Raw genomic sequence first — 14,086 nt, 5'->3', positions numbered from 1 at the left:
AATGTATTTTCTCAATGGAAAGCTTACATACTGCCTCTGTGAGCATCATCAATGGACTTTTCTTTTTACATGGCCATGGCCTCAATGCCTTAGTTGGGAATTGAGAACACCTCCACAGGGGGCCAATTACCACATTGTGCTCAACACCTGTCCATCATTTACCTAATTAGCAAGTAAAACTGTGGTAGTAGAATGATAATTTGTTGGTCAAAGAGAAGGCCCTTTTTAAAACACCAGGGGCATGAGTTGTAAGGGGGGATAATTTCCTCTTAGAAATTCTTTGGGGACTCATTAGACAGGTGGAGATTCTCTGGGAACCAATCACGAAAAAAAATGGTAGCTACCTCCTTCAGATTTCCATGTCTGATGTCTCAAATTTCATTGTAAGGATGGAGAAAAAAAGATTAGTTAAGCCATTTCATGGTTCCACTCCTGAAAGCAAAAAGAAAGGGACAAAATATGAAGAATGAAAGACAAAACATTAGAATGGCAGAGTAGCATAAATTTTTCAGACATTTAGGGAACATGCTTGTTACTGCAATATAATGTGACTTGATAAACATTTGTTCAGTCAATCAATCAACAATGTTTGGGGTATAGAGATAAATGTAAAAGTACCCTGAATTCAGCAAAAATATAAACTTTCTCACAATTTCAGGTTGCATATTGATTCTTCCACCATTAAGCCCAGACACTGAGGATGGGGAATGGGGCAAACGCTACGTATCCTCCTCTCGGAGGGCCCATGTGGGCTGCCCTTGTATAAGTCATGTCAGACAGGCTGTAGGAGTGGGATAGTAAGAGAAAAACCCAGGCTCATCCCTATTAATTTCTGGTGGTTCCTCTATCCTTCAGGTATGCCAAAGACAGAGACCATGGCTAGATCTTCAGGAAATACTTTGCTGAGAAATTCATCCATAGGCTTTATCTTCCTTGTAGGTGATGTATAAGATTAAAGATGGACAGACTTTTTTATAGGATGCACTTAAAAAGGTGGGATATGCGCCCTTTTCCCTTGAATCCAAGAGGTTTGAATGACTTTTTTAATTTATAGATTAAAGAAGAAATTGTGCTTTATCAGTTTTCAAGTCCTGCTCTCTAAAACCAGGCAGTCTTTACTTCCTATCTCTTTAAATATTCACTCTTATAACCTAACCACCATGTACTAAAAAGCTAAAAAGCTGTAAGAGAAACCAGGCGAAAAAAAACAAGGGTACTAACCAACGGTCCAAGCTGAGCACCCACAGCCAAGATGAACTTACAAGTCCCATCAGTGTCAATCTTTCAGATCCAATTGAGGCAATTCATATGTCCCATGGGGAGCAGATTCAAGGTGTCCCCAGGGAGACCCGACCGAATTGTAGATTTCTATGCAAAATATATGATGGTTTTTATATAAAGCAACTATGTTTGGGGGTATTTTGTGAACCAGAATTAATAATCACAACATAATTTGATATCTAAAATAATGGTGCTGTTGTGCTCAGACATGAAAATATGTAGTATTGATTTGGGGATTTGGTGGTAGGAAGAAACATAAGCGTTTTGATTAATCTGTTACTGAAAGCTTTCAGGGCTTTGAGGAGAGGGTTGATAAAAAATTGAATCTCATGTTAGTAAAATATTACTAGAATTTTGTAAAAAGGAAATTATTATGCATCATTGGGAAGTTTAGAAGCACTGTCTTATGCTTAGCTTGGAAAATAGAAAGGGTATTCATTTATTAAACTCCCGGATCTACCTGGAGATATTTTCAGGAAGATTATAAAAGTGCTCCAATCTGCGATAAAATATGAAAAGAGAGAGACAAAAAGAACATTATCTTAATAGAAAAACTATTAAGTTTTTTGATGAATTTAGAGGGAATGTAGAGGACCCAGGTCTTAATGGAATTGAAAATAAAGCCATTTATTATTTCCAGTTTCTCCCAATAAAATTCTCAATGTTAGTAACAGCTTCAGGGAAATAATCAAATCCCAGGTGCTAACAAGGAACCATTGTCTTAGAGTAGCAATCTTATGAACAAAACTGTAAGAAATTTTCTTAAAACTCAGGACTATGTAAGCCTATGCCTACTATAGCTTTAAGCATCTTTAAGGATATCTTATAAGCCCTCTGAATTTAAAAATAGGACTTTTAAGAATCTTAAGAGCATTGTTATAAAGCAGCTTCACAAGTAGTCTTTTATACAGAGAGAAATATGGGCATGACTTTTTATAATGGTATTAAATATAAATTGATATATAAGAAACCCAGGAAAAATTATAAATAATTATATTATCTTGCACAAAAAGAGAAGGAGACAGTAACAACAAGGAAACTTTGAACCCCCAGCCTTCTTACATAGAATAAAGCTGAGAATGCTTTCAGCTGCAAATATGGGTTATTTCTTAAGGAAAAGAAAGGATACCTCAAAGGATGTGAATTACTTAAAACAGAGATGGTGATGATGGTGCCACAACATTGTTAATGCAGTTAACACTACAGAAATGTATATGTGAAAGTGAACAAAATGGGAAATTTTAGATTGTATATACATTTCCAGAATGAAAAATTTTCATAAACCATGGAAAAGTACAACACAAAGAGTGAACCTTAATGTAAACCATGGAATATAGTATGCAGTATAATTATAATAATATTGTTTTGTCTATTGTAGCAAGTTACCACACTAATGTTCATAAAGGGAAAATTGGGCAGGGGGGTAATATGGGAACACCATATTTTCTACATGATTTTTCTGTAAACCTAATGTTGACCTTTTAAAAAAAAATTGAAAGATAAAAATTCCCAGAGGTTAAAGCCTAGCACTGTGGAAAATCATTCCCAGGAAGTAGGACAGTGCTTAATCAAGGTATAAGAAATATGTATCAAGGAGGACTTCAGAATTGCTATGGGTGAGGAATTTTGCTGTGTTCTTCCTTTTCCCCTTTTATGAAAGTGAAGTTCTACTGCATTTATACTATGACTATTTCACCATTGTACACTGGATGTGTGAGAGACGAATAACAAGTGTCTTTAGTTAACAGGATTTCCAATTGAAAGAAGCTACACTTTTAGGAATTCATCTGCACCTAAACTTTATATACATGTCAAGTCCCAAGACATAGAGTATAAACAATCCAAATGCTATAACTACATGATGCACTGGAAGGTCTTAGAAATGGGGTGTCTATATATTGCACACGGGAAGAATGTAGATATTTTATGGCCGTAGGGCATGGTAGAGAATTAAAGATAACCAAAAATACTTTGGATACCTTCCCACTGAGCTGTAGGAACTATGTCTCCTCCCCTTGAATCTAGATGAGCCCATTATGACTGCTTTCACCAGTAGGATACAGTGTAGTGGTTCTATGCCTTTAAAGACTAACAGATTCATTCTAAGAGAGTGAATCTCTTAGAATATTCACTCTCTGAACCCAGATCCAATGGTATTAGGAACCCCAAGTAACTCCACAGAGAAGCCTTACACAGAGAAAAAATGAAACTCACAATATCCAGTCCTGGCTTAGTTGCTGGCCATCGTCCAGCACCATTTTTGTTCCATGTGAATGAGCCATCTTACATGTTGACTCTCCAGGCCCTGTCAAAACAACCAGCTGAAGTTTCATGAAGCAAAGAGACTTCCTCACAAAGCCATCCCAAACTGCAGATTTGTGAGTAGGAACGAAGATTTTTTTTTTGTCTTAAACCAATAAATTTGGGGGGACATATATATTTGTACACATTCATGTGACTTTCATGTGTTCTCTTTTGCTAGTTAGAAGTCATTTATTCCATTAAATTTGAGACATTTATTAGTCACCTATTGCATGCTTCTTAATGTGTCAGTTATATAAAAAAATAATGGAGAAGTAAGTAAATAGGTATGATAAAGTACTTCTCATATTACTGACACTCTGATAGATAAGATATTAATATAATTATCTGAATAAATCAGAACTTAGAGGTATAAGTGAAGTCTAAATTGTTACAGTGTTTTGAAAAATGGAAATCAGGACATATTCATAAAGTAAATGAAAATAGGGAGAAACTTTGGTGGGAGTCAGGATCAGATATTGGATAGATGGTGGGGATGACCCTTTCAGTTGAGAAACTCTTTGGTTTCTAGATCAACCTGGGCCAAAACTTCATGAGTAACCCCCTTACATATAGGTGGAGTGTTTTGATGCCTAATGTGAAAAATTCAGGCTTGTCTTTGCTGACCTTTCAGGTAACTGTACCATAGTATGATGAGGTGGTGTCACAGTGGCCATTCTTCTATCTCTGCAAGGATTTTTCTATAGAAGCATTATTCTTCTGATTATTATTGTAATCCTTTTTAAAGGTAATTTCTACTTCTACTTCTCCAGGTTTCTACTAATAAAATACAAGGACTCTGAAGACCGACACACCTAAAAGAAATTAGACTCATAAAGTAGGATAATAAAAATAGAAACATCTTATTAGTATCAAGCTGCATGGACAATATTATATGTACTGGTGTTGAACACTGAACCTGGCCACATTTTGTGCAAGATGATCAGGGTATTAAGTGTAAAGTCCATTTCTAGAGCTTTCTGCTTAATTACCTCCTACTTCCTGCAGTATATAATTTTAATTAGTTTTCCTAATGTCCATATATTCTATATTCAAAACCTTAAATTCTAGACTACTGGGTAGTTTCTCTTACTTTTTAAATGAAAGTGTCACAATATAAAAAAGAAAACTATAGTAAATTATAGGTGTTGTCTTCACAAGACTGGTGTGCCAGTTCAAAAGGATTTATGTACCCTAGAAAAGCCATGCTTTAATCCTAATCAGTCTTGTGGGAGCAACCATCTCTTTTAAATCCTATTCAGTATTGTATGTTGGAAAGTTGATTAGATTATCTCCACAGAGATGTGACTCACCTAATTCTGGGTATTAACGTTTTAATAGAAGGAGATGTGACTCCACGCATTCCACATGGTTCCTTATTACTTTACTGGAATTCTTTAAAAGAGGAAGCATTTTGAAAAAATCTTGAGACTCCAAGACAGCAGAGCCATAACAGAGTCCCTTAGCCAGTGACCTTCGGAGATGGAGAACACCCCAAAGGGAGCTTCATGAAAGAAGAAGCCTGGAGAGAAAATAGCAGATGTCGCCATGTTCACCATGTAACTTTCCAACTGAGAGAGAAACCCTGAACGTCATTGGCCTTCTTGAACCAAAGTATCTTTCCCTGGATGCCTTAGATTGGACATTTCTATAGACTTGTTTAATTGGGACATTTTTACGAGCTTAGAGCTATAAATTTATAACTTATTAAATTCCCCTTTTTAAAAGCCATTCCATTTCTGGCATATCACATTCTGGCAGCTAGCAAACTAGAACAACTGACTTCTCCATATATCCCGTGGTGAGATTTTCTGCAGTTCAGTACTGAAATGAAAGCTAAAACCATTAAGGAGATCTAGAAGGTAGCCACAGGGATACCAATTAACTTCTGCCATTGTATTCAAATTAAAAACATGTCAATCTATAAGGTAGGAAGATAATCTCTCAAAGAGGTTTAAAAAAGCATTGTTTATAGCAAAATGTTCAAATAAAAAGGAAAAGATAAAATGGCAGTAATACAGCTAAATGGTTTAGATGAGCAAGAAACAGAGAACCCTACAAATGAGGTCTGGGGATGGGCTTTAGATAATCTGTGCACTCCTTAAATTGTAAGCAAGGTTTTTTTTTTCCCTTGCATTTTCAAGAGAAAATTTCATGTGTTGGATACATAGCTTTAAAGAGATTCTCAGAGAAGTGTTTGCTTTAACACATGGCGTGGAGTGATTAAGGTGCCTAACCGAGACCATATAGGTCAGGCCAATTATTTGAGTCTTTATTCAGACTTACTATTTCTAAGGCTTCCACTCCCTCAGGTGGAAACTTAGTAAATATAGCCTGACTTTTCATGGACTGTGAAATTGATGTAACACTCCCTTTTCCATCTTTATCAACAATTCTGCAAGAAAACATTTGTCTGGTCTAGGATAGGTTAGCACCCCTAATTCTGCAATTGTGGCAATTTTGAACCAGTTGTCTCTAGAGACAAAATTTTCTTGCTAAAGAACATACACATAAACACAGTCATCCAGTTGCCCCCTGCTTAGACGTGAACAGGTTGTAGGCTAATTTAACTCACTTTTTCCTCCTAGATGGTTTGGACATGGGTCATTACCAAACTCTTTTGTAAAGGGCCTGTGTAAATATTTTAGGTTTTGTGAGCCAAGAGGCAAAACCAAGGATTTTGTCTAGATACTTATATAACAAAACAGACAATTCCTGCCTCACCCTGTCTTATTTACCTGTGGTAGGACGTTCTGGGTGGTGGTGTAAAACGGAATTTTATAAAGCTTAACAGTAGCTAATTTTTCCTGCTTAATTTAGCTATTTACGTATATTTTAGCTTCTGAAATATCCAGCAAAAGCATTTGTGTCATTTTATATTCACGGCTATGCATTTGGTGTGAGTTAAGAATTATAAAGAAAAGAATTATGGGCCCCATCAGGCTGAAGATAAACAATCCTGGCGCCAAGATTACTTGTTGTAAAACTGTTAAGAAATGCTTGCTGTAAAACTGTTCCTTATCTGCTTTTTTTTGCAAACAGCACCTGTGACCCATGCTCAACCCCCACCCCCCTCATCTTACCCTTTAAAAAGCTTTTGCAAACTCAGGTTCGGGGCTCTCTGTTCCTGCGTGTTCAGCGAGCCCCACACATGTGTGGAAAATAAACCCCTTGCGTGTTGCATGAGAGAACGTCTCTTGGAGTCCTCCTTTGCGTGGCAAAATTCTCAAATTCTTACATTGGACAGGTTAGTTCCCAGTTGCTAGCTGCTGGAACATTTTGAGACAAAGGGCGACCAACCTAAGGGTGAGAGGCTGGGAAAAGTGCTCGGAGGAAGAGGAGTCATAGTTTCATTCTCTGCTCCAGTGACACTTAAACTGTAGCACGTCCTTTTCTCTTCTCAAAAAAGCCAAGCAACCTCAATGTAGGTAGCTGGCCAGATGTCCGATGACCTACTTAGTCATTGACATCAGAATTGAGATTCTAATAAGCAAGGTCTAGAAGTTGCCAATTGGGCAATCACCAATTTGTAGGTGGTGACCAGGAAGCTCTGGGCAGTAGCTAGGTATGGCCACTGGCCAAGGAAGAAGGTGCTACAAGTGTAAGGGGTAGAGAGGAACACCCCAGCTTGATCTCCATGACACATATTGCTAACCTACTTAAATTGAGCCTGCAGGCTGTCCATAAAAAAGGCTGGATTTTGCTGTGGCTTGTAGTTTGTTGATTGATGGACTCCTGGACAGCCTCTGTATTTAAAAGAATTTGTATTACAACGATCACTCAAAACAAACTAAAAAACATCACCTTCTATCTCATATTTCCATAACTGTCATAATTTTAATACATATGCCCCAAAGTGCTCAATATATTTTAGGTACGTATCATTTTTTATATTTTATTAAGAGCTCTAAAGAAGAATTTCAAAACCGAGGAGTGAGTAGCTCAGCAAATTCTGTTTCCAAAAGCAACAATAATTCCTCTGCATTTATTAGCTGAATTCTATATAAAATAATATTTTTGTTCTTATTAGTTTACAGGGCAGGATACAATGCAATTTTCATTCTGACCGAATTATCTTTGGACATATCTTTGAAGAACTTTCTGTATTGACAAGTCATTATCCAAACATGTTCTTGTGTGAGATACTAGTAGTTTTCAGAAACCAAAGTAGAAAAAAGCAGAATAATCACAACTTCTATTGGCCTGAATTGCTTGAATACGGGTATTTTACTAGAATTTTCTAGATAACTGCTTTAAATATTGATTTCGTTTTGGTAGTAAAATTATTTGACAAAAAAAACACAAGAAAGCAATGATAAGACTGGAAAAATTTTTTTAAAAAGAAACACTTCAGAATTCTGAAAATTGACAAAAAAATCCTATCACAAATTGAGAAGGATTTAATTTAAAAAACTACTGAATTTCAGCTTAGAAAATGAGGGGCCTGTGGCATTTTAACGTGGGTTTACTCCTATCCCACATCCTTTATCTCCATCAGCAAAAGAGTCCTACCAGATTGGAGCAGACTGTGGAAGCCAGTGACTCCATGCTGGAGGAAGTTAACTTGATTTGCAGCAAAGTGCAGAAAAATTCGTTCCTAGGGCATTGTCAGTACAGCAATCACAGTAGAAAATGAACAGGAAGGACACTATCTCAGGTAGCCTGAAGCTGTTATCCTGTCTGGAGCAAGCCAAAGATTGCCGGACTAGCCAAAAATTTAACAAGGACACCTGAAGAATAAAAATGCCAACATGGGTTTTGAAAAGACCCACGCAACTGCTATTGTTAGTTTTTATCAATATAAATACCATTTACTATTCACACCAGAAGAAATAGAATGGAGTAGTAAGAGAAGCAATCAAATGGTTGGATATTATAAATGAGATACAAAAAAAAAAAAAAAAAACCCTGGATAATATGAAGGAAGAAAATTTAAAGATAAGCAGAATACACTTCATAATTATATATCTGCTAGATATAACATAAAATGTTTTAAGTGAAAAGACCTAGGGATTAGAAAAAAGCACATGTCTGGTAGAATTAAAAGGGAAGTTAGAAAAATGTAGGCTGCAATAACATAAATTGGATTTCTAGAAAATGGAAGGCTGTCTCATCTGGAGTATTGCATCCATGTCCTGATGACTCATTTTAAGAGATCATTAACAAAGTGTGGAGTAGCAAGAGAGGAATTCAGAGAAAGCTGATCAGGATTTTGAAGAATATGTGAATTCTGATACAAAATGAAAATCAGTGTCTTCAGCTTGGTTAGAGGTGTTGGAAGGGAAACATTACAATCACCCTATATTTGATTGGTTGCTGTGTAAGTGAAAGATGAGATATGTTATGCATCACCAGAGATGACAACTAAGATCAAGAAGATGATTATAATAAAGGTAGACTGTTATAATATTTAGAGATATTTAACAGTGGCTTATCAGAGTCTAGAAAACTGAAGGTTGGCTTCCTGCAATGACAGAGCAATTGTGATAACTTGTGAGTACTTTCCAACACTGGCAGCTCATGATTTTATGATTAATTTTATTTTTAATTGGTTCCATCTTACCATGATCTTTTTGCAAAGCTTATTATTATCATATTCCTAAACCCTAGAAAAATGTGATAATTGGACTTTCTATACTAAATTATCTTTCACAATGTGCTATTTATCCCTCACTGAAGAGAATAAAATCATTTTTTAACTCAGTCTGAGAAGTCAAAATATTTATTTAGGCAATGTTGGAATGTATTTAGTGATAAGACCTGATTAATAGTTAATTCAAGTTTAAGACTGCACTCCTAAAGCCCATCAAAATAATAACATGGAAATGCTTGCAGTAAGAGGCCAGTAAAGTGCAAAGAAAATGAAAGATAACAATTTCATCGCAATAATTATCACTATATCATCAGGAAGGATGATTCCATAGATATGAAATATTATCCTAAGGATGGAGTAACAATGTGGATAGCAGATGGCAGCATAGCAGTCATAACCCATCACTCGCAGTACCATACGATTAATGATAACAAAGAGAAAGAAGGATGTGCTAGTGGCACGGCTAACAAATGAGATTGTTCTGGGCAGAGACAAGAAGTTTAGGAGCATTTTGGGCAGTATGACAAAGGTGTTGCAGGTCTCAGAGATGGAGATGATCCCTAGGAAACAGTATGTGTTTGTCGAGGCTGAGATCCAGGACCACAACAATTGCAGTGGGGGTGTTCCCATTCAGGATAACCAAATATAGGCACAGAAAAACAACAAAGAGAAGGAGCAGGATCTCTCCAAGGCTGAAGAATCCCAGCAACAAGGATTCTGTAACACAAGAGGGATTAGATTGGTTCACCTGATGCCCTGATCCCAGGGATTGGTCTAAAGAGTACAGGAATGAAAGAACAGATTGTGTTTACCCTGCAAAATGCAGATAGTTAGAGCCACTCTGAATTGAAGGGCAATAATTGAGGGATGCGCAAGGGCTATGTTTGGTTGAAAATGTTTTACTGATTAAGCCAATTCATTGATTTCCTTCAAAATATTCAGAGACATGACATCTATTTTCAGCGACATTTCTACATTTCTTACAATGTCTAAGGTGATCTTTTTTATACTGTCCAGTTCAAATAACAATTAGACAATGAAAATGTCTGAAAACTTTCTTGTAACAATACTAGCTCTGCCATTTATGTTTTTTAATCATCTGTGCCTCAGCTTTTTCACCTGTAAAATAGAAATACTAATAATATCTCTCTCATTGGATTTTCATAAGGACTAGAGGATTTAGCAGAGTGCATGGACATTTAAGTTTCTAATAAATGTTGCTTCATGTTATTTCATTTTCAGGAAGTGGTTGCTAATGATTCTTCTTGGGTTTCCTTTTGGGTTCCATTAAGCATTACTCCTTCTAAGGTATTCTTTCATTTCTTCCTTTTATTTTTTCAAACTGTATTATTTTATTTTCACATGAAATACTGAAATGTCTTTCAACCCAAACTCCTATTTCTACATATTTTTACTGACAGCAGTATTATATTGACTTTAGATCACCCTTTCATTGAGTTATGCAAGCTATATTCGACACTTTTTAGAAGAGAGTTGGAAGAGAATTTAGTGCAGGTAGAGGCTGTTATATATATATATATACACTTAAATAACTCTAAAGAAATATAATATAAGGATAGTAATTGATCCTAATAACTGCTTATAATTCTGCCAAAAAGAAGAACCTGATTCAGATTATGTGGTAATTATTGATTTAAACTTCAAAAGGGAAGAAACACAAGCTGTGAGACCCCTCCTCAATATAAACCATTAGTTTTGTTCAGCAAAATATTTTCCCTGGTCTCCAGAAGGGTCCACCTTTTATTAACTATACTGACCCCTAGGGGTAGCAGCTTCTCCAATTTCTTCTCTCTAAAACCTAGGAAAATCCTTTCCCCATATATTCAACTCAAATCAAGTTTGAATTTAACAAAGTAATAAAATGCCATGATTCCCAGACCATGCACCCCTGCCCCCAAAAAAGCCATGAAAATAGCAATTAAAGAATATAAAAGTAAGAAAGTGGATTACAAAATGAAATTTCTTTAACTAAAGTAGCTTAATTCAAGCAATCCATTGACTACTGATCCTATACATTCGAGGTAGAGTTCTTTCATGGTTTCTATGTCTGAGTGTTATCACTTTGATTTCCCTCATTTTCAAGAGAGCGGTGAAGTGTGGAGTTATCAGTTCAGATTTTCTATCCAAGTGAATTAATATGTTCGTTGAGCAGACAACTAATAATTTCTATTTTCTTATTCATTCATTAATTCATTCATTTATTTAAAAACTACTTGAGTAAATATGTACATTTAATAAATATAAAATGTCTGTCTTACACAATTTTCTCGGACTAGTTAACAAAGTGCCACTTTTAGCAGAAATGATAGTAAGTCATCTTGCATTCTTCACCAACTCATCTCCTTCCCCCAAATGCATGAATTATGAAGGTAGTTTCTGTGCAGAGACTATGTATACTGTCAGCAATCTGCTCCCTGCTCCAAACTGTTGGTCAGAAGAGATGTTTGTTTCACCACAAGGAAAGAGTCTCACTGAGCAGAAGGTGGCAAAAGCATAATCAAACCTTCACCAAGCACAGCAGTCCTATGATCCCAATCTACTCCATGGTTTGCAAGTATCAGGGCTGCCGACAAAAGCATGACTCAGACACTGGTACAGCAAGTTTACTCATACAGAGAAGATACTGCTTTAACAGTGGTCTGGTCAGTCCCCCATAGCCAGCAGGTCTCATTACATGGGTGAGGCAGAAAAATTATCTATGTTTGTACCTTGTGTGCCATAGTGGAAGAACTCCAGTCCCACCCTACTGGGAAAAGATATAGCAACAGGGAAGAAATGGTGCCAAAAAATTTAATTTTGGAAAGGTTCTATGTGGTCTGGGCAAAAGGGAAAGGATTGTGTGAGCAGACCAATATCAGCTACCTAATATGGTTTCTGGCAAGATGTCCCCAAGAAGGGAGTCAGATGACATTGATCATGCTGTCCTAGGATCTAGGCTAACACATCTAGTCCTAAGTATAGTGTTTACCTGTGCACAGAGAAAGTTGGCAGATCACACTCATCTTCCACATTTACTAATTATAAAGTCTTGGAAGAGAATCCAGTCTTCTCAATCATTTTCCAAATGGCCATCTGGACATCTTTGTTCCTGAGGCTGTACACCATGGGGTTCAACAGCGGGGTGATGATAGTGTAGGTCACCGTCACCAGCCTGTCTTTGCCTGATGTGTATCTGGCTGAGGGTCGCAGGTAGACAAAGGAAGCACAGCCATAGTGGACAATGACCACTGTGAGGTGGGAAATGCAGGTCGAGAAGGCTTTTCGCTTGCCTTTAGCTGAAGGGATCCTCAGGATGGTGCGGACAATGAAGCCATACGAGATGCAGATGAAGAACAAGGGTACAATAAGCACCAAGACCCCACAAATGAAGATGACCAGTTCATTGATATAGATTTCACCACAAGCAAGATGGATGACGGGTGAAATATCACAAAAGTAGTGGTTGACCTTGTTGGAGCCACAGAAAGGAAGACTAAAGACCAATGTTGTGCCTATCAGAGATATCAAGAAGCCACTAACAATACAAATAGCTGCCAGTTGTCCACATACCCTCCAATTCATAAGAATGTGGTAGTATAAAGACTGGCAGATGGCAGCATAGCGATCATAGCCCATTACTCCCAGAAGGAGGCAATTTGTAACAGCAAAACCAAGGAAGAAGAACATCTGGGTGGCACAGCTCATGAAGGACAGTGTCCTGAGAACAGACAGCAGGTTGATAAGCATCTTGGGCAGAATAACAATTGTGTAGAAAGTCTCTGAGATAGAAAGGACACCCAGAAAGAAGTACATGGGTGTGTGGAGGCTGCGATCCAGGAGGATGACTGAGATGATAGTGATGTTTCCACACAGGATGATCAAATAGAGCGAAAGAAAGATCACAAAGAGAACAAGCTGTAATTCCCCAAGGCTGGAGAAACCCAGTAGTAGGAATTCAGTGACAGAGGTAAAATTGGCCATGGAGAGTTCATCCCATGGAATTAAGATGATATGATCAAGTTGTGACTCCTTTAGGACTGAGTAACTAGTGCCAGTGTGGTTTAAATGGGAAATAACTGGCATGTAAAATAAAGCAAGATTGCAAATTAACCAGAAATTATCCTTATAAATATCACCCCCAAATATTCTTTTTCTGTCAATTAATAAACCACTGAATTGGGTACAAGTGTTCAAACCAAATCTAAAATCATTAGCTCAAATAAAAATTATTCTTCATGCTCCCTCCTTGTAAACTTAGGTAGTCTCTGCTTAATCTTTTGAAAAGCTAATGCCTAAAATTGTTTTATCTACATTTGTTATGACTTGAAGTGGTAATTATTCTATCATATTACTGATGCATATATTCAATAAGCCATGATACTAATGTCTGAGAAACTACTTCCCACCTCCTTCTAATACATTCTCCATCTAGATAAGCATCCATTTATCATTCTCAGTGTTTAAAACTCATTTATCTTTCTTTGCATTGTATGCCCTTATATGATATAGTGGCTACTAATCATACCCCATTTCCATAGTCTTTACTAAATTAATTTGGGTTGAAACTACTGCCACTGCCTTAGAACTACCTTACGACTCCTCTACAAACTCTCACCAGAAAGTAGATCTGATTTACACTTACAGAAAACACATGGTTAGAATAATTTATTTTCACATTAGTATTGATATAACTGATTTGGAAGCTCAACAAGCTGTTGTTCCCACGACCTGTTTGAAAATTGCTGAATAGAGAAGCTCAGATACTTTCCTTAAGTTGTTAATTCCTTGTAATAGTTGTTATTGTTAATGCTAGATCATATGTGTGTGTGTCTATATATATTTATTACATATATATAAATCAAATTATTCCTACCCTCTCTCACCTCCTGTGCAAACCTGTTCCTTCACCTG

At 36.7% G+C, this 14,086-nt stretch overlaps 1 protein-coding gene across 1 annotated transcript; it reads right to left on the bottom strand.

Annotated features, from left to right (window-relative positions):
* Positions 1-12,214: 12,214 nt before the first annotated feature.
* On the bottom strand, positions 12,215-13,159 carry LOC143678769 (olfactory receptor 10R2-like). Its single transcript, XM_077155706.1, has one exon. The coding sequence runs from the start codon at positions 13,154-13,156 to the stop codon at positions 12,215-12,217; it is 942 nt and encodes a 313-aa protein (XP_077011821.1). The 5' UTR covers positions 13,157-13,159.
* Between the last annotated feature and the right edge of the window lie 927 nt (positions 13,160-14,086).

Source organism: Tamandua tetradactyla, chromosome 4 (genome assembly GCF_023851605.1).
Source record: "Tamandua tetradactyla isolate mTamTet1 chromosome 4, mTamTet1.pri, whole genome shotgun sequence".
NCBI lineage: Eukaryota > Metazoa > Chordata > Mammalia > Pilosa > Myrmecophagidae > Tamandua > Tamandua tetradactyla.
Note: the sequence above shows the minus strand (reverse complement) of the source record. Positions and strands in the feature narration are given on the sequence as shown.